Genomic DNA, 27,105 nt, shown 5'->3' with positions numbered 1-27,105 from the left:
ATTCTTTATATTTTATTCTTAAGGTTTCATTAAACTTCATAACTTTACAAAAATTGATTTATTCAGGGATATTGAAAGGAAAATATTTTAAAAATGTTCTGTAAAACTTTTATGAAGATTTAAGCAGTCTAAATATTTCCCTTTTGTTATTAAATCATGTTTTTAGCACACTTATATTTCCGAGGAAGTAGATAAATGTATATATGTATAAATGTATAATTTTGCATTCTTACAGAGATTAATTAAGAAATGTAGATTGGAGTTGGATAAAACTTACGACAATGAGAATGCTAAATTGATGTTAGCTGATGTAAGTTTTTAATATTTATCACTTAAATATCGGTCAAAAACAAGACTATCTACAAAAATATTTTGTAAAAAATTTTTATTTAATTTGTTTAGGTTTGATTTGTTCTTAATATTATGTTTATCTTAAAATTATTGAACGTGCACAGAAAACAGGTTTTGTTGATTCAAAGAAAATTTGTTGGACAAAAAATATTCATATTTAAAAGTGTTCAAAATGAAAAAAAAATATAACAACAATGAAAAATTTAAACTTTTTTAATTGTGGGTGCAATCAAACTCCTAATTAATAAATAATACACTTAAGGATTTTATTGACTTTAAAATAATATACATAACTAACTGTATCGACAGTTGGGTAATGGATTTTTCAAAAAAAAAGAAATTTAATGTGCGAAAAATATTGTTAATTTATCGCATAATTTATCACTAAAATTATTTAATTATTGAATAATAATTATTTCGTCAAAACATCCTCTAAAGCCACCTATCTGGTAATAAGTTCAGAAAATTCCCAAAAAAGTGTTTACCCAATTGATTAAAAAAATTTGAATACATTTCAATTTATTGCCTTTACAGTGCATTACATGCGATGTCGCGATAACATCCTTTAATATATGCCAATCCTACAGCAGTATATAGTCTGAAACCTTGAAATATGGAAAACCTGTATTTGTTTTATTAATAGAAAACCTTAAAATGTCAGGAAACTTCTTAAAAGTCGCATTATAAAAATTTTAATGTCTTGCATTTAAAATCAAAAAAATATCCAGTTCCCATGTTGATATTACAACTTTTGGGTTACAAATTAAATGCTAAAAGTTGAATTCAATATGGTTTCTTTAAGGTAGTATTACACTTTTGTAGCAGTAAAAATTTGTTTCACACAAAATTTTATTTTTGCTATATTTTCTTTATTTAAAGTAATAAAATCTTTTTTATTTTTTTTTATAATTTAAAAAAATTTTTATTTTATATTTTCAAATTATTCTTATTATTCCCTGGTAAGACCATTTTTTTTTACTAAAATTTTTCTAAATTCAAGTTCTTGAATTATATGTCATTAAAAATAGGTCTATTTATAAAAGCAAAAATTTTAAAAATTTATAATTCGAAAACTTGGCAGTCCATAAAAAGTAAATGGGTACATAAACGTTTTTTTCTCTGAAGAATGAAACCAAAATATGTTTGAACAAATTTTAAATGACGACTGAAATCTAACGTGGAATCGTTTTTATATAACTAAATATGTATTAACTTTGATAAAACTTTTATGATTTTCATAATCAATCAAATGACTGTACCTATTATCATACATAAATAATATTACTAAAAACAAAATAATTTTTTAAAAATTTATTATATAATATAATAATTAATTAAAATTAGACTCTGTTAAACAAAAATTATCTTAAAAATGTAAATTCAATGAATTAAAAATTATAATGAGTATTATTATTTAATAAAATATTATTTTAAAATAAAGTATTATTTTTAACAAATAAATATATTTGTTTAAATAAAAAATTCTATTTTCTATTTGAAAATTTGTTAATCAATTAATAGAAAATATTTGTTTCGAGTAATATTAATTAAATAATAAATTAATAATATATAACATTTATATGTGATAATATGTACATAGAAAAATGATTAATTACTGAAATAAAAACAAGTGACAACAATTTATATAACTATAAATTAAAAAACATTTTTAAAAAATTAAGTAAATCATATTACATTTACTTTATTATCAATCAAAATATTATTATTAATAATGAATCAAATATGATTGTTATTACCTATTATCAAGATTTCATTTATTTATATTTTACATTAAGGAGCATTCATCTTGAGTGAAATAGGATAATTAAAGTAATATAACAAACACGTTATACGCGTACGAAAATGTGTCCGAGAATGCATCTATACATTGTAACGAAGTATTTCGTTACTTGGTATTGTCGATTTACTCTGCGTCTCATTTCACTCATATTCGTATAGTCGCGCAATGTCATGGTCAGCGTTGTCATAGACCTAGGTCTTAGCAGATTTTTCTTTCAAATGAATTGCGCATGTGAGATGCGAAAAGGCCCGATTGTCAGCGTCGCTCTCCGAAATTTCCTTACAGCTTACCGCCAAATTTTACCCGGAAGAAGGACAAGGCTATGGGGATGACGAGGAGAGACCTATTAGGTGAACCCCACTATCGACCAGGATCAAGGGGGAAGTCAGCGTCGCTGATCTATCAGTTCTATTTGGATTTTTAGAATAAGAAGTCGCGTTTTGAGTTCTCCTCAACCCTTCATTTTATTGCATATATAGTTTTTCAGTATTTCGATTAATAAATAGCATTGTTGAATTGTAATTCTAGTTTGTGAGATATCTAGTGTGATCTGTTGTTTTAATCATTTATCGAAGCAGTGGCAGTTGGTCATCCTCATCCCGCATTGTCAGTGTTGGTGAGTCTCTTTTTATTTCATGTCTTGTCTCACTCACATTAACTGGCGAGGATGGAGCGAAACTTCCCTTTGTGATAAATTGGTTAAGTCGAGGAAAGAATTTTCCGCAATTCGAAAACCAGGCAAGGGGAACGGTTATTTATTTAATCGTGATTCTCCTTCCGTTAAAACACAAATATTGTACATCATATGTACAGTCGACTATATATATATGGACCTCGTGTCGACTCAGAAAGGTAGAATTTCTGAGACGAAAAGAACGTTTATGATCAACGATTAGAAATAAAATTTTATTGAAAACGGAACATTAAAAAATTGTTTATCTAAAAAAATATTTTTTATAATTTGTTGATAAATAAAAACTACAAGAAATATTTTTCAGAAAAAAAAGTATAGAATTTTTCATTTTAAAAAACTATTTCTTAAAAAATCGTATATCATAAACGTTGCGTACTTCAGCATCGTGGACTGACGAGCGGTCGTTCTTCGGGGAGAGCTGAAAATGGCCGATTACTACATAAAAGCCTTTACTTGAACGTGGACAAGACCGAGAATCACATCGACAATAGCGCAGTTCACTCTCAGTTGTTGTTACATTAATTTGTATTTACTCTACATTTAAATCAACAAAATTTTGATTTACCTGATTTTTTAAATAAAATTGGAACGAATAAAAATGAAAATTTGATAAAACAAAGATATTATATTATTTAAAAATTTTATTAATTCTGTTAAATGAGAATTACTATAAATTAAACAATAATTTATTTGAATGAATTATTGATTTTAATAATTAATTATAAATCAAATAATAAAAAAATTAATTTAAATTTATTAGATAATATTCTTTTCAAATAAATGGGAACTTGAATTTTTAGTCCTTATATAGTTGATGTTTGACCTTCATTCGACAGAAGAAAATTTAATTTACAGTGTCAGGAATCAGCTAAAATTGTTCGATTCTCTAACTGAAAGTAAACAGCTGAATACTTTAGTTATTGCTGATAACTGCTAAAATAAAAACGAGATCCATTTTTCAATTAATGTTGGAAAAAAATAAAATATATTAAAGACCTTACAAATCGATCTGTCACTATTAAATTTCAGAGATGAATTTTATTAACAAAGAATTTTCAATTTAAAAAATTTAAGGTCAATCAAGATCAATTATAAATTTATGTTCTTTTATTAGAAGAAAGTACCAAAACTTTTAAATACTTTAAAAGGGGGGTTTTTGGGCTATCTGGCAGTGATTTACAAAACTGGCATTACAATATTTTGAAAATTCAAAATGAGTTGTTCAAAATGCCAAAAAAATTACTTACTTATATGTAATTACTTATATGTAATTACCATCAGAGAGCTGGCTTCAGGAGATGTTTTTTGGAAAAAGCCATCCATATACCCACATAACAAGGAATATCCCATTTTCATCCCTAGGATAAAAAGGGATATCTCGTGGAGAATATCCCTAGAATATCTTACGCGAGAATTATATGCCAAAACGTCATTTATTTTTTTTCTTTTACGTGTGTTTTTAAATGTAAATCAAACGATTTTTCCGTTGTCATTAAATTTATAATAAAGAAAAATGTTTAAAGACGTCAACGTTTTACGTAATGTGGATTTTATATATGAAAAATGATGCCGTATATTACTTTTGTCTATATTTTATTCAATAATATTAGTAGTAAAGTTTTTTCCGTCAATAATTGATAAGTAAATTATAATGTTCCTTTTATTTATTTATTTTTGTTTTATATAAACTAATTTTGTGTTCTTATCCTGACCTAAAAAATTTTAAAAGCAAAAACAATAGCGAGGGATATATTACTGTTGTATGGATAGTTATAATTATATGTATTATTTATTAATTACACAGCTCCACAAAAAAAGTGTCGTGCGCGGCGGACTAGACTAGTCATTTCTTATGTATTTTGACGCGCTGAATACGAATTCGAAGTCCGTTTTGCTCCATCACGTCAGGATTTTTTTCTAACCTTAAAAAACCTTTCTGATTTTAAAAGGTAGGCTTTTTTTAAAATTGATTGATCCATCAATTTTTAAATTTTTCGTCCGTCATTTTGGATTCGCCATTTTGAATTTTGAAAATCTAACTTCTGATTCGTAACCAGCGACTTAAAAAAACCCTAGATACCAAGTTTGAAGTAAATTCATCAATTTTTTAAAAAAATAGCCTACCTCTCAAAAAGCCAAAAGGTTTTTTAAGGTTAGAAAAAAAATCCTGACGAGATGGAGCAAAACGGACTTCGGATTCGTGTTCAGCGCGTCAAAATACATAGGGAATGACTATACTAGTACGCCGTGCACGACATTTTTTTGTGGGGCTGTGTTAGGAGTTGAGTTGTACTTCTAATTAATAAATTTTTAATTTTTCATTGTTATATTTATTTTACATTTGAAACACTTTTAAATAGTAATATTTTTTCTAAAAAAGAATTTTTTCGTTCATTTGAATTTCTTTTAATTGTAAAAAATAATTTAATAATTTTAAAATTGTAGAAAGAACATTGTACAAAATAAGCATTTAAAACTACAGCACAGCGCATGCGCAGTATACATAAGCTGATTATCCCGGATGAAAAAACTTGTACAAGAAAATGTACAAGTTCTTGTACATGTTCATGAATGAACTCGTAAATTTTCTTGTATATGTTCCCTCACAACAAAAGGATATTCAGGATATCCTTGGGACGTCCTGGGGATATCGATTTTTTTTCGGCGGTTTGGATATCCCTGGGATATCTTAGAGATGTCCATGGATATCCAGAGGATATCTTAGGGATATCCGAATCGCCAAAAGCAAATGGATAACCCCAGGACGTCCCAGGGATATCCTTAATATCCTTGTGTTGTGAGGGTTCAATTAATGTTCTTGAACAAGTTGAGCATCCGGAATTGAGACATGTTCTTTTATCAGAACTTGTGCAAGATTTTGGACAAGAAAATATACTTTTACAAGAAAATGTACATGTTTTTGTACCTATTCTTGCGCAGGTTTCATGTACAAGTACTTTTACATGAACACGTTTATGTTCTTGTACAAGAACATTTGTACAAAAAATGTTTTTGAAAAAAATTTGAAACTTTAATAAGTTATAATTATTAAGATTCTTCACTTATGCATGCTAAAAATCATTGCGCAGCTGTAAAGGCTTAAGAAAACTACTGCGCAGCCTTTAAAATATTTAATTTTTAATTTAAAAAACAAAAATGAAAATGTACAAGAAAATGTTCCACATCTGGTACAAGAAAATGAACATGAAATCTGCACAAAAAAATTTGTACAACAATACCCAGTGGACAAAAAAACATGTTCGTTCTAAAAACGTTTTATGGACGTTTTTAGAACGTTTCATGTCCGCCAAATAATGTTCAGGAACATTTTAAGAACATAGATGTTCAAATAATGTTCCAGAACATTATTTGGCAGACATGAAAATTTTGTTTTTTGCTCACTGGGCATGTACATTTTCTTGTGCAAGTTTTTTCATCCGGAATGGCTGAGATTCAATTTTATTTCAAAAAATACTTCAAAAGAAAGAATTTTGTTTTTGGAAAACTATAATTGGCCAAGTAGAATCAATGAAATTAGTGTGATAAACCAACGTGTAATCCACCAAAATAAAGAAAATGTAAACTTGAAAAATTAGTGAAATATCAGAAAATGAAAAAATTAATCAACAAACTTAGAAAATGAGAATAAAAATTAAATATCGAAAGGTGATATCTTGATTTTGACCAATAATTTTTTAATTAAATATTCAATTCCTCTTCATAAATTATTATTATTTTTGATTTTTAGAATGTCAAACCTCAAAATGTCTCGACTGACAAAACAGTCGAAAATGTGACTACTCCAAACAATGAATCTCAAAAAGTAATTATACATAATAATTTTGCATTATATGTAATATATAGGGTAAATGTGGTTATTATCGCGGGATTTGGCTAAGTACTTCACTTAAAAAAATATTTTAAAATTATTTTCACATTGACTTTTGATATTGTTAACATGGAGAAAAAATACATTTACTTTTATATGGATACCCAGTCGGAAAAAAATCACGTTCGTTTTAATAACGTTTCATGTCTGCCAAAAAATGTTCTGAAACATTTTAAGAAAATAGATGTTCAAATAATAACAATAATAATCAATAAATAATGTTTCCAAAGGGAGTTTTTATACTAAACACGAATCCAAAATAAAAAATTTTCAGCTTTTTTAGTAGTTTTCTACTAAAAATTAGTAGAAAACTACCTATAGAAATAAAAAACGAATTCTCACTGTTTCATTAATATAATTTTCTACACTGAGAAAAGTTAAACACAGATTTCGTACTAAACACACGTTCAGATAGTGAACCTAACCTTTCGAGCAACATCGGTTCTAAATTGTATCGCAGCTGCGCTTTTTGGTGGACAGATACTGTACTAAATCGTTTGTCCCACAAGTTAGGTCAGAATCTGTACTCAATTGGCGCTGCTGCTGTTCGATTTTAGTACTGCGTCTGCACATAATTGAGGTACAATATCTGTCCCTCAAAAAATGCACATGTTGCGTTAAACTTCTCTCAGTGTACTAATTCATATTTAGAGAGTATGTGAAAGAAACAATTTGTTTGTTACTAAACATTTGCAGTATCATTATAAAAAAGCATATGCTTCTGTAAGTGCAAAAAAAATTATTTTGAAAGGTCTTCGGAAAGTGGCCGACTGATGTCGCATGCATACTTTTTTTCATTATATCTAAATTTAAATAATACTTTCTCTTATGATGAGATTATAAAAAATTTAAATTCAGATTTTTTTAAACTATTTTTTTCCTTTAAAAATGTTCTTAAAGCGAAAATTTCCTTTTTTTATTGAATTGTGTCATATACTGTTTAGTTGTGCCAACTAAAATTTGAGAACAAAATTTTTTGTTGCATCAGCTAAATTTTGGTTGCATATATATTAACTTAAAAGTTTTGTTGCTTACTTTAAGCTTTTTTTTCATTTCTTAAAATTCAAAATTATTTTCCAATCTTTATCGCAGTTTATTCATAAGTATAAATAATATAAATTTCATATTTTTCTACATAAGAGCTTTATATATATATATAAACTTTAAAGTTCTTTCTCGCTTTTCTATCTTTACTAAAAAACGAAGTATTTAACTTTTCATAATGTCTTTAATTCCTAGAGTGGGCAAACCATAAAATGCTCGACAGTATACATAGTCGTATAAATAGTTCGAATTTTATATATCCCGTGATAATATTTACGTTTAACCTATTACACAGTTTCAAACTAAGCACTATCTTAATCAAAATAATTTTTTTAAGTGCGAAGAAATCGAAAAGTTGCAAGTTCAATTGGCAGCAAAAGATGCTGAAATTATTAACTTAAAAAAAAAAAATCGTGACATTAGAGAGGAAAATATTATGTTAAAATCAGAAAATCATGCATTTAAAATCAGCCAACAGGGAATGAAGGATGTGCTGCTTTCAATTAATCAAAACGTGTCAAGTCTCGTAAATAATCGAGCAACAGATCTAGTTCCAGAAGAATCTTCCTCTTCTTCTGCAGAACCCACGAGGGTAAATTTTTTGTGTTGTTATTTTGCAAAATATAGAGGTGATTCTCCAAGTAGCGTATAATTTTATGTCTCTTATATTTTTTTTATAAATTATTTGGATAAACTTAAATAAATCCAACGTTACAAAGTAGCTTTTATGTTTACAAGCAATATCCTACAGTCACTTTTTCATATCAATATAATTTCTTTTTCACTTGCAAATTAGAGAGTTAAATCATCATAGTGAAGTCTGTCTCCAGTACCACTTACAAATTTGAAATTGATAGGGTAGAGTCACCACGGTCAGACTACGTTTTGAATTGTACCCGTTACATCCGTTAAGGACGAACTTCCCTTTTTCGCATAGGATTAGAAACATTTTCTTGTACGCCATTTTGGATCTGACATTTTGAATTTTTGAAAGTAGACATCGGATTCAAAATGATCGATCCCAAAACCCTTATAATATCAAAATTCAAGCGAATCCATTGACTTTTTAGCAATTAGAAGAGTATTGCCCAAAATTCTTAAATTTTTATTTACTTTTGACACCATATTGGTCCACCATCTTGAAATTTTTAATTCTACTTTACATTTCTCAAAAGTATACAATTTTAACACCGAAGAATTAATGTTTTTTGTGTGTCATGATAAAGCCTCAGCGTCATGTTAGAGCAAGATTAGAAGTAGTTTAGAATTTAATTTTTATTAAATTTAAAAAAGAATGTCAGAATAGCAGTAACTAATTTTTACACTACGTGGAGAATAGCCCATTATCACTATCTTAACTCCACAGATAAAACCTTTTTTTTTAAATAACGATTTCAAACATTTTTACAAATATTTTCAATTTAAAAATGGTATTCAATTGGATCAAAATGGAAAAAAATTTTCAGTTTGAAGACTAATATGGTAGGATCTTTCTTTCATCGTATATCTAAAAAAAGTAATCCGACCTTGAGTTTGGTTTCTGATTACATTTTGCATGCCCTGCTCATTTCGATATAGCGGATCTAAGTAAATTATAGATGTCATATAATTACGAAGCTGAAGTACGCAACGTTTATGATAAACGATTTTTAAAGAAATAATTTTTTAATTTGAAAAATTCTATAATGTTTTGCCTAAAAAATATTTTTTTATAATTTGTTAATTAATGAAAACTACAAGAAATATTTTTTAGACAAAAATTTATAGAATTTTTCATTTTAAAAAATTATTTCTTTAAAAATCGTTTATCATAAACGTTGCGTACTTCAGCTTCGTATATAATTAAGTATCGAAGATATTTACTCACAAATATATACAAAATAAAAATCTGGGTTTATTTTTGTTACTGACCATACTGAATTCTGGATTAAAAGTAATGGGGAAACTTCATACAAATCAAAGATGGGTGCATCCACCAGGACTGCAAAATGGAAACTAGAACCGAACTGAATTTTGGACTAGATTTTTCTCTTTCTAAAGAAAAATACCTGCCATATGGCAGTCTTCGCACTTAATAAAAAATTTTCTTGTGTGTCCGGTTTATTAAACATTTAACATTTTAGCAGTTTTCTTAAAAAAGAATGCACTTTTTTTATTTAAGTTATTAAAAAAATTTTAGATCCTGACTAAAATTGCGGGTGTTTGCATTGAAAAATTTTCACTACAAAGAGCTCAACATTCCCTCGAGCTCGATGAAAGATTGCGAAACATTATTCTGGGCTACTGGAAACCCAGTGATTACAAGCTTTTGGCTAATGCCAGGCCACCTGAAGGCGTTTCAAAAGAGGAAATGATTCCAATAACAGACAGACATGCCTATGAAATACTCAGTACGTATTTTTAACTTCTATTTTGGTGAGAGTCGGGTAATATTGCCTTTATCAGGTACATTGTTGTTGCGGATACGTTATACATTAAATATCAGTTTTTTAATTTGTATAACTCGCTCCCGGTTATGATTTTTTGTAGTTGAGACACAGGTTTGAGATAAAAGATCACCCTATTGAAAATCCCTGTACAAGATCTTGTACAAGAAAATGTTCATGTTCAGCAGCTGAACTTGTACCTGTTCCGGTGAGAACATGTACAAGATCTTGTACAATTTCGGCAAGGATTTTCAATAGGCCAGTCTTAAGTTGTCTAAATAGAGCTCTGTTCTTAGTTGTAGCAAAGTAACTTTTTTATTTAAAGCAAATTTTGTTAATAATAATAATATTAATAAATTATTATTGTTATTAATATTATCATTTCCATTTTCATTTCATTATAGATGTTGCTATTGCATTAGAGAAAGAAGACATCCCACCACTTGAAAAACTTGCGTCTGCGTTGACAACTGAAGATTTAAAAAAAAAAATAGGAGGCGTCATTAAGAAAGAAAGGTTTAAAAAGAAACCAAAGCAAATTGAAAATAAGTATGTGAAAAATTACCATTCATTTAATAGAAATCCGCTTCAAATGAATTCATTACCACACTTTTATAAAGTATTAATTTGTTGAAATTTTTTTTGTTCGTTTAAAATGTTCTTGGATTTATTTATATGGGTGATTCTCCGCGTAGTGCACAACTCAATGTCCCTCGTATTTTTAAAAAAATCAATTGTACATATTGCAATAAATCCAACAGGAAAAACTAATTTCTATGTTTACAAACAAAAGCCCACAGTCGTTTTTATTCAAAAGTTTATAATTTAGCTAAAAAGCTGTTTTAAGGAGCCAAAATGTCATGATATGACCTGTTCCCAGTACCACTTTTATAAAAAAAATGTTATATTTAGTAAAGTATAGTAATCAATATAAAAACTATTGATAGTTTCGTATTGTTTATGTTAGTAGAATTGTGAAAAACAAAGCATTTGTGAAAAAAAATTTATTTTATTTCATTTTTTGGGTGTTAATCCTTGATCCTCGTTTTTGCGTCATGGTATACCCTTTTATAAAATAGCATTTTTTTACATAAAAATCAAATCGAATACTCAACCTTAGTTAACAGCAACAATAAGCTCTCCTAAGTGAATTACTAAGAGGGAAACTGCTTTCAGAATTACTTTTTTTGTTTTTCACACATCAAAAGCATCAAATGTGCATAGGTAATAACAGAATCGTCATGGTATAGCCTTCAAATATTTCTCAATAAAATTAATAATTATTTATTTTTTATGTCAATTGAAGTGCAGTAGTATTAGTTCAGTGAATATAAATAACAAGCATATGAAACAGATTGAAAATCGATAATACATTTTTGAAAAAATCAGTTTTTCTTGTGCGTCATGGTAAGGCTTTTCCTCCATTGAGCGGCGTGTATCACTCAAGTGTCTATAAGTGCACATAGAAAGTGAAGCAAAACAATTTGTTTTAAACATTGAACTTTAAGCAAGTAATAAATAATTACATAAATGTCTATATATTACCGCATAAATTTCCATAAACTACTGCATAAATTTCTATAAATTACCAAAATCAAAATTTTTAATTGTCGTTCGCGCTATGTTTTTTTTTGTAAATTACCGCGAAAATTTCCATAAATTACCGAAATAAAAAATTTTAATTGTCGTTAGCGCTATGTATATTTTTGTAAATTACCGCGAAAATTTCCATAAATTACCGAACTTAAAAATTTTAATTGTGAGTTATGCTTTCATATTTTCATGAATTTTAGATAAAGTTTATATAAATTACCACATAATTATTCCATAAATTACCTCAAAAATTTCCGTAAATTACCGAAATCAAAATTTTTAATTGTCGTTCGCGTTATATATATTTTTGTAAATTGTCGCGAGAATTTCCAGAAACATTGTAAATAAAATGTACACTATTTTATAGAATTCAAGAAGCAAAGAATTTTTTTTAAATTTGTTTAAAAAACTTAAAAAATTATGAACAATTTGTCCGACCCACCATGGATATTTATTTCTTAACACTTTATTTTCAAAAATATGTATTGATATTTATCATTTCAATAAAATAATATTTTAAAGTTTCAGACACCAAATCGTGCGCTACGCGGAGAATCACCCATATATTTCCTTATATGCAGGAAGTAATGTTTAATTTTTGAGAAATTTTTTTTTGTGAGGAATTTAATGGTCATAAAAAATATTAAGTAAAAAATTATTTTGGCCCTTTTTCGAAAATCGAAGAAAATTAATTTTTTGCTAACAATAAAATATTTTAAAACCCATCCATAATTTTTTAGAAAATGTGTTTTTTTATTCAAAAGAAATTTGAAAGCTGCAAAATGTTAATTTTGCTTTTGCTACTTTAGATGCATTTTTTCTGGACGCATGAATATGCACCACATGTCAATTAACCAAACTGTACTTTAACCGAAAGGCCAATTGACCGAATTGTCAAATATCAAAATTAACATTTAACCGAATTCTATTAATTGACAATTCGATTAAATGACGTGTCGATAAAATGACATGTTGGTTAAATGACATGTCATTTCTGTCCATTGCCGTGTCGGTTAAATGACAATTCTATTGTCCGACAATTCGGATACTTGACATTTCGGTAATTTGTCAGTTCGGGCGAACGATAATTCTCTTAAATGTCAATTCGGACAACTTAAAATTATGTTAAGTGAGTTTTTGGTTTAGTGACAATTCGGTTTAATGACAATTCTGATATTTGACACTTCGGTCAAATAACAATTCGGTTAATTGTCCTTTCGGTTAATTGATATTTTGTGCATATTCATGGGTCCCATTTTTTTCTATTTATAAATTTCTATTTTTTCCTATTAAACTTTGTTTTATTAAAAAAAAATTGACAGCTCGAAAAATTTAATTTTCCTACTTCAGATGCACTTTTTTCGATTTATAAATTCATTTTTTCTCTCACTCATGTCCCTCCCTCCATGCTTAGCCATTTCAATCTAACAAGCTCAAACTTGGTACCCATTCATATTTTTGCGCTTAGATTACAGAAAAATTATATTCAACTACATTGGAATTAATTTGAATATGGTTTTTAAAAGAAAAACTCATTTTTCCTGAAAAAAAGGTATTCCATACTTTAATTTTGACAATTTAAAAGCTACAGAATTGAAATTTGCCATGCATGCGTATTTATAATTGTAGTTTGTGAGAAAGTAATTAAAAATCTCTTTGGAACTAATTTGAATAATGTTTTTGAATAAAAATTTATTTTTTCTAAATTAGTAATTTTAAATAGTCGCATCAAAAATAATAAAATTTAAATTTTTGAGCTGTCAATTTTTTAAAATTAAAAATTTTTTTTTAATGCAATGACTTTTTTATTTTCAGACAGCTTTCAAAGAGTATTACCAAAGAAAATGCAGAATAAATGTTATTAGAAGAAATATTTCAATCTTATTTAAACTTTTAAAAAGTTTAATGTAAATTTTCGTTTTAAAGATAGTATTTTATTGATAGCAATGTTGCTTCAATGTGTAATGTAAATGTAATTTAAGTTAATTTCAAATGTAACTAACCGTTTTGTTTAAAAATTAAATATTTTTATAAATAAATATGAAATATTTAACAAGTAACTTTTATATAGAATGTCTAATAGTCTTGGAATCAGACGAATATTTTGAAACATATTCGACTATTTCCACATTATTAGGACATCACTTGTAATTTACTTTCTTTGCGAAATAATTTCTCAGATATCGCCAACCGAGGTAATTTTATTCAGAAAATCGCAACTTTTATACCAAATGCTTCATTAAAATTAACAATTATAAAAAAAAAATTTCAACTATTGCGTTTTGTTGTGGACATACTATTGCAGATTTCCATTCAAGTTAGATGCTGTAAAAATTCTTTTTGCTGGAGTTAATGTTATAGAAACATAAAGTTGTGGGTGTAATAGCCCCGCGGTTGTGGAAAATATAACCAGCAAAGTTTGTTTATTCATAAAATAGCCTACAATTTTTTATTGATAGTATAGTCTGTTCAAAATCTTTTCTGTAGATAGTCTAAAAATTTTTTTACAGGCATTGTTCAACAAATTTGAAAATAAAGTACTGCATTTTTAATAAAATGTACATTTAGTAAAAAAGTATACATTTTTGTATTAATTATGTAGCAATTTAAAACTAATGAGCCTTTTAATATATTCTCAAAGGAAAAGTTTTAAATTTAACTCGAAAAACATATAAATATTGACAATTTTTTGAGGATATGATGCATTTCTTGTTAAATGCTGGTTTTCCATACTTTTCTCTTAAAATGCACAATTAAAATTATCGCGCTACGTATACATCATCACAACTAAATTGTCAACAATTATTTGCAATATTGTATGAAATGCTATAAAACTTTCCGAGATCCAGTATAATGTATACGAACCTGCGAAAGTTTTTTTTACCAGACTCACGACTATATAAATTTTGTTCTCTTAACTTACAAAAATGAAGTAATTTCATTTAGTACCTTTGTAGTTAAACTATCAATCATTGCCTATACTAAATGGCAAATTTAAACATTTTAATACAAAGATTTCACTCATTAAAGGTTACCAATGGTTATAATAGTTTTTGCATGGGTAAAATTATCCAGGTTGACCGTAAATGGCAAATTGAATACTATTCTAGGTCAATGACTTGCGTCTATCCTTTCTGTCCTAAATCTCTATTCTTTTTCACAGCAATTGGATATTATTATAAATAATATTCACGATATTTTTAACACATAATTAAAAATTACAAACAGAATTGATAATATGATGTTAAGGGGTTACGCCACCCTGAACGCCTGAAAATTGGTATTTCTATTTCATTTCAATTAATATGCAATTATTTTATTCATTTTATTTCAAAAATAAATTTTGACAAAACTATTACAAATACAACTTTTTAATAATTACAGTTTAAAAATACAATTTTATTAATTGTCAGTAGCAAGAACTGTTAGCAAGTGATAGTAAATCTTAGTTACAGCGCAATAGTTATTTTCGAACACATAACGTTTTCAAAGCAATAGTAAAAACACTACTTTTTTGCGTTTTTGGCAAAACGTGTTTTTTCGCGCGCCGCCCTATTGAGAATCCCTGTACAAGATCATGTACAAGAAAATGTGCATGTTAAGCAGCTGAACATGTACCTGTTCTAGTGAGAACATATGAGGCAAAATTCCTGAAGTGATCCAATTTTAAAATTGAAGGTTTTTGGATCGGACTGAAATTTGCACAAAGTTTAGTACTATGGGTGAGTACTTCACCCATAAATTATTACTAAGTTTTATGCAAAACTGTAGAGGGGGGAGGGGGTTCAAGTTTCTCGTCAAATATGAACAGTGGATTTTTTAAAAAATCCTAACTTCTACATAAATGGATAAAAAAAATTTTGACCTATATGTTTCGAAAGGTTTTTTTCTGCTCTTTCGAATGGTGAATTTTTTTTAAATTCCAAATTTACCCCTTTTTTGAAAATCAAAAATATTTTTGATTTTTTTTTCAAAAGGACACTTTTTTTTCTTTTTTTACCCTCAGAATGAAGCTTAAGATATATACTTTCAATACAAAAAAAATAGAATGACGTTTTTTTTGTTTTCGAGATATTAATTAATTAACTAATTAATGTTTATAACAAATGAAATATTTTACAAACAAATAAAGTTAACGTAAATCTGAAGTTAGCAATTGAAAGTTAACGTAATTCCGCATCCAACGAGCCCTATATGAAGTACTTTGGTTAAGTAGATTGTTAATAAACAATTGCAATGTTAACTATTTATTTATTAACAATCTACTTCACCAAAATACTTCATATAGGGCTCGTCGGATTTGTTATAGATTTGTTATAAACATTAATTAGTTAATTAATTAATATCTCGAAAACAAAAAAACGTCATTCTATTTTTTTTTGTATTGAAAGTATTGGATCACTTCAAGAATTTTCCCTCATATAAAATGTTATACAATTTTGACACAAGAATTTGGAACAGGTTCTTGTACGAAAATTGTACAAGATCTTCCATAAGATCGTGTACAAGAAAATATATATTTAATATTTGTATACAATAAATTAAAACTCTTTACTTATGCATGCTAAGAAGTATTGCGCAGCTGTAAAATCTAAGAAAACTACTGCACAGCCTTTAAAGTATTTAATTTTTACTAAACAAAGACATAAATAAAAATCTTGGTTGAGATTTGAGACCTGTAGGTTGCATGGCACATGAATTTCCTCCCTTAACTGAAGTACCTTATTTAGTTCTAGATCGCACGGAAGCTTGCGGCAACGGAGTCAATGGAAACTTGTTACTCGGTGGTTTTTGGAGTCGCTGACTACGAATTCGATGTCACTTTTTGAAAATTCAAAAACTGTTGACTAACAAAATTTGAACAAATTTCGGCAAATTTCAAATATTTTTTTGTTCCATATTGGATCTGATATTTAAAATCTTTGAAAACCTATACTAAATTCGTGATCTGACACCTCAACAATACCCAAATAATAAGTTTTAAGTGAATCCAGGGTGTCTAGCGGTCAGGGAAACGTCAGGGAATTTTGTTGGTCAGGGAAAAGGCAGGGCATTTCAGAAAATTTCATTAAAAGTCAGGGAAATTTCTGTAAATTTCTACAAAATTAAAATTTTTTGTGAATTTAAAAATTTTTTAATCTACAAAAACTTGAATTGTTTTTATTACCATTTGTTACCACCATTAGAAATTAATTTATTGTTAAATATGTCAATTATCATATTTTTGTCCAAAGAAAGCAGAAATAAGGTTATTGAAAAGTCAGGGAAAAATCAAAAAATGTCAGGGAGGAGTCAGGGAATTTTTTTCTCAATCCTTGTTAGACACCCTGGAATCCGATGAATTTTTGAAAAAGTCCTCCGCCATATTAGATCCGCCATTTTAAATTTTCAAAATCTGATGCAAGATTCGTAATCAGCGACCCCGAAAACCCCCGAGTAATAAGTTATTTGTATGCGTATTTGTGATATGTAACTTGAAACTTTTTATAATCACTTCATTTTTTCACAAATAAATGCAATAATGATAAATAATTTCTTCTTTAAGCTTGTACTTTCTACTACCTCAAAAATTAATTTTTTCGCATCTCCTTCACTACATACTCATTTTTCAAAGGAAATAATAAAAATTTGAACATATATTTTGTTATATCATACTTCAGACAGATTACCAAATTATTCTTATAATTTTAATTAAAAAAAAAATATTCCGCAGCAATTTTAATCAAAACCGAATTAATTGTAATAAACTTTTATAAAATTTCAGACTCAAAGGACAGAGCAAAAAAATAATGTCAGACATTGAAGATTTAAGTGAAGATGAAATGGGAGCCAGAGTAAATGATAGTAATAGCGAAAATTCAGAGGATGAAGAGGACTTTTTTTTCGATCATGATAATGCAGATAATGATGATAATGAAGAGGTTTTTGCGGACGACGAAAATCTATCTGACGAAGAAGAAGAAGAAAATGATGAAAATGCAATGGAAATTGATGCAGAAGTTGCAGTGATTGACAATATTAATGCAGCAAATCCTATTGCAGTTAATAATGATGACAATCAAGAGGAAGAAATACCAAATTTACAAGAAACATTTTTTAGAGGTATCAATACCATCGGTTTACGCGTGCCATTAGAACATAATCAAAATTTACGAGCTATCGATTATCTCTTAGTAGCATTAACGCGAGCGGTACGACACAATTCAACATACGAACATTTAATTGATGATTTGAAATGGATTAAAAAATGTTTTACAGTTATTAACATGCCGACGACTAAAAAAGCTTTGTGGAAAATACTTGGTCGATCAAGAGAAAATTTGATATACCGATATTTTTGCGAAAAATGCAAACAACCAATTGGTGTGGGGCAAATAACAGTAAGATGTCGTTGCAGTAGATGTGGTCCAGGGCAAGAAAAAACATTTGTTGCAATCTTTATTCAAATTTTATTGAGACCCCAACTTACTGATTTACTACGCATTCCCAATATTGCCGAAGCATTAAATTATAGGGACAACAGGATAAGAATACACCCCGATGCAATAGAAGACATCTACGATGGTGAGATGTACCTGCGACTCAGTGAGCCAGGCAACTTTTTAAGTAACCCGCACAACTATTCTCTCACGTTCTGGACAGACGGTCTAAAAATAACTAGATCTTCCCGTGCTACAACATACCCAATTGTTTTTCAAGTCAACGAACTGTCACCGCATGCTCGCAAAAAACATTTGGTGCTGGGGGGCATTTGGGTAGCAAATGAGCACCCTATTATGAATCAAATTATTGGACCAATCAGAGACGAATTGAGGCTCATATATCGGCTTGGAATCCGTTGGAGTCCTGACGGCATTCGTGAAGTGATCAGTAGGTTCATAGTCACCATCTTAACAGCGGATTCCGTGGCAAGGCCAGACGTATTGCGTATGAAAAGATTTAATGGAGAAAATGGATGTCAATTATGTCTCGCTCCTGGACAAAGAGAAAACGATACCTGGGTTTATCCTGCCTTACCATTTGTGGAACGCACAGATGCTTCTATAAGGACAGATGGCTTAGCTGCTCTTCAACAAGGACATGCAGTTAATGGCGTCAAAGGCGTGTCGGCCTTAACAACATTTCCTGAATTTGACATGAGAGATGGTGTCGGTGTTGATGTTGCCCACAATGCTTTTCTTGGTGCAGCCAAAAGATTAGTTGTCAGATACCTGACTGATGCAGGAGAACGTTGGTATATAGGAACTCCAAACGAAATGGCTGCTATAAATGAAAGATTGTTGAGGATTAAACCACCGACAAGAATTTCTCGACAACCGCGAAGCATACTCCTTTACAAAATGTGGAAGGCATCAGAATGGAGAAATTGGCTTCTTTATTATGCACTGCCATGTCTTGATGGAATATTAGCTCAGCCTTATTTCAATCATTTGGCAATGTTGTGCCAGGCTGTATATATTCTTAATTCCGCTTCCATCACAGATGCAAATCTCAACCATGCAGATCGTTTGATTAATGACTTCGTCAACGATTATCAGAGACATTACGGTTTAGTAAATATGGTTTACAACGTGCATCTTTTACTTCACCTTGTACGATCAGTACGAATGTTAGGTCCTTTATGGGCATATTCTGCTCTACCATTCGAGTCATTAAACAAAAAAATTACGGATTACATAACAAGTCCAAACGGTAGAGCAGACCAAATCGTCACCCGATTTTTTATGAAAAAGTTCATAAATATTGCTGCAGGACAAGCCCCGATTTCACAAACGGCAAGGGAAGAAATGTGTCGTTTACTGAAGATAAGAGTTGAACATATAGAAGGCATGCCAGAAGGGCACTATTTTCTTGGTTTGGGTAGACTAAGAACTCGTAATCCTCAAGTTCAAGAAATAAATCTTCTCAGATATGCAGGATACGAAATAGAAAATGAAACGGAAATTACACTATTCCGAAGAGCTGAAATTCATGGGACAGAATATCGAGTTCAAGACAACGTTGAAAGAAAGTTTTGTAATCACATTGTTTTTACTGAAGAATACCGATTTTATGAAATTAAAAGCATATTGTCGTACAGACATCAGGATGTTACAGTCTCAGGAATCATCGGTCAACATTTAGAAAGCAATGGAAATGTGTACGGGACTCCCCACATGCAACGAGTTGTGCGACAAGATGGAAGGGAATTTATCAGGTTCGAGAGAGTAATAAGTCCGGGCTTCTTTATTCCGTTGACGAACGGATTGGCAGCTGTTTCTCTGTGCAACGTTTGGGAAACAGACTAGCAATGCACACAAGTAGTCACTGTACCATTAAAAAAAAACATAGGTAAATATTTCTAATTATTATTAATATATTTTTAATTATTCATCGGTTTTTCAAAAAAATTAAATATCTACTTTAAAAAAAAATAAAATGATTAATGCAGTCAACAAAATAAAAATAATTTTTTAGGTTTAGAGTGAAAAATATGTTTTTAAATATTTCTCAAGGGGTGACATGTCTTTAAGAAGTTTAAAAATAGTTTCAAATAACAAAGTGTAATATGATTAAAACTAAGGTGGAATAATTTTTAACAACTAATTTTAGACACTTAATTACCTCAAGAATTGACTAGTGATTGAACAAATAGTTTTTTTTCTATTTAGTACACATTTACATTTTAAAAAAGAATTTGTTAAAAACTCAAATTTTAATTTTTCTTTAAATTTTTGGTTCAATCAGAAACAGAAAAAATTTTGCTTTTTGATTTAGCATAAAATTAAATCATCTAGACCACCGTGGAAATAATTTTCACTGGGTGGTTTCAAAAAACTATATCTCAACGACAGAGTTGAAAAATTAGAAATAAAAATTTCATAAAAATACTTTAAATTGTATGTTAGTATATGCTTAAAACTTTCAATATTTCAATTTATTTATTAAGAAAAAAATAAAGTTTATAAATTATCTAGTAAAGTGAAATATAAATCACTTGTTCTTTCTCAATGTCATTTTTATGTTTTTTAGCTCGTAATAATGATGAATCTTCGAAATCTGCCAATCGTATAAGTACTAATTAAGAATGCGTACCTGAAATCGACACCGATATAGAATCAAGTATCTCCTGTTTTGGTTTTTCTAACTGTGTAAAAGGTTTTTAAGCAGAGATTGTTTTCACTGAATTATTGTAAGTAAATTTCAGTGTATTATACCTAATATTATTCGATTTTGTATGTTCTCGATAATGCAAAAGATGCATTTTAATTTATTTTATTCTTACGAAATGAAACTTCATTTGTACAACATATTTTTTTTAGTTTCCTATATAATCCAAAACTACTCGATTTTTATAAATAATAACTTTTATAACTACTCGATTTTTATCTATTATAAAAATTTCCCTAATATTATAAAAGGATTGTTACTCTAATACCCCTTTTACACCCAGACAAAATGGAGTCTTTAAAAAAAATTGTAGTAATTCTTGAGGAGGTCGCTGATTACAAATCGACCCAAATCGGTTGTTATTTTCTAAAAAATAACAAATGGCCGATCCTAAATACAAAACCATTTCCTAATAAAATACTAAACTTCTTGATTTTCAAGAAAACTATATACACCGAAAAAAATCGTCTTGTTTCAAGAGGATTCCTCTTATTTCAATGCATATTTTCCTCTATTATATGCTGAAAAAGGATGTCCTCTAGGTTTAAGAGGATTGTCCTCTAGGTAAAATTATTCCTCTTAATTTAAAAGGATACTCTTATTTTAAGAGGAAAATATCATCTTAAAAAGAACTCTGAAATAATAACAATGCAATCATCTAGTTTGTATGTCATAGATATAATCTATAAAATTAAAAGGAATAAAATTTGTTATTCCATGATTTACAACTATTTGAGTATAAATAAATTGAAATTGATTTTAATTTTTTTGAATAAATGAACTAAATCTATTTTTAATAATATTTTTATGCGCAAAACATTAAATTTGAAAATTTATTTTAAATAAATTTTAAATAAAATTAAAATAAATAAAATTTTAAATAGCGTAACCTCAAAATTATTTAAAGTTTTTTTAAAATTACTTTTAAAAATATTTCTTTTAAAAATTTCTTTTACCTTCAAAAATAGGCACGTTTTGTGTAAGTTTCAACTCTAGCAAGATATTTGAAAGATTATTATCCATTTTGGTTTATTCCCCTTTTCTCACACAAAAACTAAAACTTAATTTTCACGTATGATATGCGATTTATGGCGCGAAGTAAATGATATGACGCAATCATCTTTGCGCATGAGCGACTTTCTATGGGAAATCCTCTTAGAATTTAGAGGAATATTCTTAAACACAGAAGATTATTCTAAATTCTAAGAGTATTATTTTTATTCTAAAAAGATTATTCTGAATATAAGAGGAATGCTCTAGAATAGTCTTTTTGTTTCGATCTTCTTGATATTAGAAGAAAATATTCTCATTTAAAGAGTAATACTCTTGTTTTAAGAATAAAATTCAAGAGGATTCTGTATGAGGAATTTTCCTCTGAATACAAGAATATTTTTTTTCGGTGTACATGCAAAATCACTTACCTAAGTTCTTTATAGTTTTCTATGACTACAACCTACATAATCACCCCTACGACCTGAAAACGAAAGTTATTCTTAACTCTAAACTTTCATGAAATTAATGTCCCATATAGAGCATTTCGGCATACGGTAAAGTTAAAAGTTTGTCAATCATATTAAAATTTTTTACTGTAATTCAATTCATAATTACACTGTGTTACAAAAAAAATATGACTTTAAAAACTTCTTATCGGACCTAGTAGAGTTTGTAGAGCATAAAAAACTGAAAAGAATGGTGTATATTTAATTGCTTATACACCCTCAAAGTTTGATTTTAGGAACGAAATACCATTTTTTGTGAAAAAATCCTTGTAACTTCCTTATTTTTTGCCCGATTTCAAATTTTTTTTAAAATTTTTAAGCTGAAAAACAGATCTTTGCAACTGTATAAAAGATTTTTGTTGTATTTTCTTAATTGATGACGATAAAGACCAAATACTTTCAAAAATTTCGATTTTTTTATTGATTTTTCAACTTTTTGATCAATTTGTAACTGTTATCTGATGAGATATACCTTCTTTCTTTTTACACATCGAAAGTGTAGTCAATTCTGCTTCAAATGACCCCTAATTGGTTGGAATTCGTTAAAATTTGTCTAAGTTAGCAGACTTTTAATTTAATAGTCACATTAGGTTTCATGTGTGATTTATAGTTTTTTTTTAATTTTCGTAAAATTTAAATGTAAATGCTCTGTATTCTTTAATTTTAGTATACACAAAACATCTATTAAATTTTATGAAAATTAAAAAAAACTATAAATCACACACGATACCTAATGTGACTATTAAATTAAAAGTCTGCTAACTTAGACAAATTTTAACGAATTCCAACCAATTAGGGGTCATTTGAAGCAGAATTGACTACACTTTCGATGTGTAAAAAGAAAGAAGGTATATCTCATCAGATAACAGTTACAAATTGATCAAAAAGTTGAAAAATCAATAAAAAAATCGAAATTTTTGAAAGTATTTGGTCTTTATCGTCATCAATTAAGAAAATACAACAAAAATCTTTTATACAGTTGCAAAGATCTGTTTTTCAGCTTAAAAATTTTAAAAAAAATTTGAAATCGGGCAAAAAATAAGGAAGTTACAAGGATTTTTTCACAAAAAATGGTATTTCGTTCCTAAAATCAAACTTTGAGGGTGTATAAGCAATTAAATATACACCATTCTTTTCAGTTTTTTATGCTCTACAAACTCTACTAGGTCCGATAAGAAGTTTTTAAAGTCATATTTTTTTGTAACACAGTGTTATTATAGGAAATTGGTTCAGGTAATTGATTATTATTGCTAACATAATTATGTTCTTTTTTCGTTCTTCTTCTAAAATTCAATTTGTTACATATTTTGTTCATTTTAATAATAATTTACTAAATAAGTAGTGTAAAAGTTTTTTGGAAAAATATTTAATTTTTCATTTGAAATAATTTGTCTTTTTTTTTAGATCCAAAAGCGTGTAATCATCTCTTAAGTGAAAAAATTGCTTCCATCAAACTATGTGAATGACAATTATTGCAAGGAACGACTTCTTGAAATTAAACATCCAACTACAGTGTGCAATTGAAGATGAAACGCAGAGAAATCATCGAAGAAGCAAATAAAAAGAACTCCCTAAAGCAATGGTATAAAGGCTACTGAAACTACTGCTAAGCAGTTTTGTCAAAGAAATTTTGTTTTAAAGTCCGAAACTCAAAAAAAGGAAAACATATTTAAGTGATATAAATAATATGATAACTACGTTAATATATTGTAAAAAAGTGATTAAAATTTTTTGTACTGCTTATGGTCAAAATTATTCATGCGTGTGAGCAAAAAAATACTTTAATTTTTAACGATGAATAAATTTTTTACTATAATTAATATTATTAAATTATGCGTATAAAGTTTTCAGATAAAAAAATTGTCCTTGAAATTATTAATAATTTAATTTTTAAGTCTTAACCTTCGCTTGACAAGATGCCCACCCAGGGTGGGCCAGACAAATTTGAAATTGCCATATCTTCTAAAGTTTTTCCTTAATTGAATCACGATTTTAAGTCACTGAACAAAATCTTAAGAACTTTCAAAAAATGTAAAAACAAATTTTTAAAAAAAATTTCTTCTTGATTATTTATAACTTTTATCAATGTATGTACGGATATAACCGGGATGATTCAGATATTTTTTTAATTCTATTTTACAAAAAGACTTGAAATCATGCAGACTTTTCACTGTGAGTGTTTTATGATGTCAAATAATAGATATAAAAAATATTATATTTCATTTTTCATTTGTTTAAACAATTTATTGTTATTATTTATTAACTTTCTTTGTTCTGCACCTAGAAAGATGCAGTTTTTTTCTAATTTTGCAATTTATCAAGCGGAATATAATAAAAGATAGATTTGATGTAAAATTATTAATTCAACAATTGTTTAAACAATTTATTGTTGTTATTTATTAACTTTTTTGTAGTGCACCTAGAAAGATGCAGCTTTTTCCTAATTTTACAATAGGAAAAAATACTGCATTTTTCTAGGAAAATTATGAAAAATAATAATAAATAGCAACAATTATTTGTTTAAACAATTTATAATAATAGTTGTTGCAAATTGAATTATATATTTTATTTTATTTATAACCTTTGAATTAATAACTACGAAGAAAAGGTAACAAATTTATAAAATTCTTCTACTGTCGTATGTATATTTGAAAAAGTTATAAATTATTAATAATAAATTGTTCAAAAAATAAAAAATCAACAAAACATTAATAAAATATATTATTTGGTAACATATAACAATTTTGGAAAAAAACTGAATGATTCTAAGTTTTTATTGCAATATACAAAGAAGAAAACATTTGGCCCACCCTGGGTGGGATCTTGTCAACCGTGTATATAAAAAGTATCCAGTCCGGCGAAGGTTAAATAAAGAAATTTTCTTTTTTTTGAAATATAGTTGACAAAAATAATTATAGCGTTTAATTTGATAGTCTCTTTACACGTAATTATTATTTAAAACAAATAATAGTTGTTATTATTTAAAAAATTTATAAACAAATAATTATTAATTATCTTATTTTTTATTGAGGAACATTTTTTTCTCAAAGGTTTTATATTTAGTAGGGTACGTAATTTAAAATCGGTCAATTTTACTTCGAGAGAACAATTGCTTATTTAAAACTTGTAAAAAACTAAATTGTTAAAAAGTTATACAAAAAAAATTTTTTTATTAAAAATTTTAGAAACTTATTTTGAACTTTTTCTTGAATGTTTTTTGAAAGTTTTTGAACTTTTTTTTTGACTTGTTTGAAAAATGATGACCCCTTAATTATTAAGAATTATTTATTATGTTTTTGGTGCAATTATTGCTACAGCGAAAATTATGTTTGTTTCTCTTGTCACCAAAAAATAATTTTATAATAACGATTGACAGATTTCTTTTATTATCAATAATATTTCTAGAATTTAGTTTTATTTATATAATTAACAGGAGTCAGAGATGACATTTTCAGACATTTGAAGTAATTAATTTAAATTTTAGACAAAATAATTTTTATAAAAATGGTTTGAAAGTAATTCAATGGCTATTAAAAAATTGAGTAAACAAATTTTAAAAAAAAATTTAAATCGAAAAAATCTATTTTTTTATAAAAATTAAATATTTCAAAACTTATTCGTAATTTTTCAAAAAATATGTTTATATATTAAAAATAAATTAATATAACTGTTTTTGAAACATATTTTCGATTTAAATATTCATTTATTTTTAAACGGACATTTTTAATTTTATTATTAAAAATCAAAAAAGAAAATAATAATTTATATAACTTTTTAAAATGTTTTAGAAATTAAGAAGAAATTAATAAATTATTTTTTTCTTCAATTTTTAATACTAATGTGAAAAAAAATTTAATCGAAAAAAATGAATTAATAAAATTAAAATTCAAAAATTTTATCTGTCAAATTTTATTAATAAAAAACATATATTCTAGAAAATTAAGGATGGATTTTGAAATATTTCATTTTTAACAAAAATTTAATTTTTTTTCGATTTTCGAAAAATAGTGAAAAAATTTGTTTACTTAATTTTTTTATGACCATTGAATTCCTCGCAACAATTTAGTTTAAAAATGAATTTGTCACATAAATGAAAATGTCATCTTGGTTTCTTCTTTAACAAGTAAACATTTTTAATTTTTTTTAAAACATACAGCTATTTTTAATATTAACATTAAAAATTGAAAAATGTTTATAAGATTTTAAAATATTTTAGAAATTACAAAAAAATTATTAAAATTTTTTAGGTGTCAATTTAATTTTAATAATAATTTTTTTTTAATTACGGATGGGTTTTGTTTTATTCCAGTTTTACAAAAAAGTAAATTTTTTTCGATTTCCGATTGAAAAATGGTCAAAAATTTGTTTGCCTTATTTCTTTATAAATCATGGTATTCCTCTAAAAAATCAGTACAAAAAAGATTTTGTCAAAAATATAAATTAATTCCTTCATATAACTGAAAATGTCGTTTCAATCTTTTAATTTTTAAGTTGTTTTTATGTAAACAAATTTTAATGAATTAAAATTCTTTCCATTGATGTATTCTAAAATAATTAAATCGATTTAATAATTTTAATAGCATTTTTTTAAATTATACACGGAAAATTTGAAAAAAGCCTGTAAATTTTAAATTAAAATTTATCTAAAAATCATTTTT

At 27.3% G+C, this 27,105-nt stretch overlaps 1 protein-coding gene across 3 annotated transcripts in view; it reads left to right on the top strand.

The window, feature by feature from the left end:
- LOC127285724 (uncharacterized) overlaps nucleotides 1-24,027 on the top strand; it is a 28,778-nt gene extending 4,751 nt beyond the window's left edge. Inside the window, exons 4-11 of one of the 3 annotated variants that reach the window (XM_051311862.1) lie at nucleotides 236-310; nucleotides 6,595-6,669; nucleotides 8,117-8,371; nucleotides 9,959-10,169; nucleotides 10,610-10,754; nucleotides 17,563-20,129; nucleotides 20,811-20,970; nucleotides 23,852-24,027. In XM_051311862.1, the coding sequence (XP_051167819.1) occupies nucleotides 236-310; nucleotides 6,595-6,669; nucleotides 8,117-8,371; nucleotides 9,959-10,169; nucleotides 10,610-10,754; nucleotides 17,563-20,086 (3,285 nt within the window). In that variant the 3' untranslated portion in view covers nucleotides 20,087-20,129; nucleotides 20,811-20,970; nucleotides 23,852-24,027. Of the gene's footprint in view, nucleotides 1-235; nucleotides 311-2,514; nucleotides 2,769-6,594; nucleotides 6,670-8,116; nucleotides 8,372-9,958; nucleotides 10,170-10,609; nucleotides 10,755-17,562; nucleotides 20,130-20,810; nucleotides 20,971-23,851 lie in introns of those variants that run through there. The other 2 variants (XM_051311864.1, XM_051311863.1) reach the window with 2 other exon arrangements.
- The last annotated feature ends 3,078 nt before the right edge of the window (nucleotides 24,028-27,105 follow it).

This window comes from Leptopilina boulardi, unplaced genomic scaffold (genome assembly GCF_019393585.1).
Source record: "Leptopilina boulardi isolate dan_hultmark-lab unplaced genomic scaffold, ZJU_Lbou_2.1 LbouV2_341, whole genome shotgun sequence".
NCBI classification, from domain to species: domain Eukaryota; kingdom Metazoa; phylum Arthropoda; class Insecta; order Hymenoptera; family Figitidae; genus Leptopilina; species Leptopilina boulardi.
Note: the sequence above shows the minus strand (reverse complement) of the source record. Positions and strands in the feature narration are given on the sequence as shown.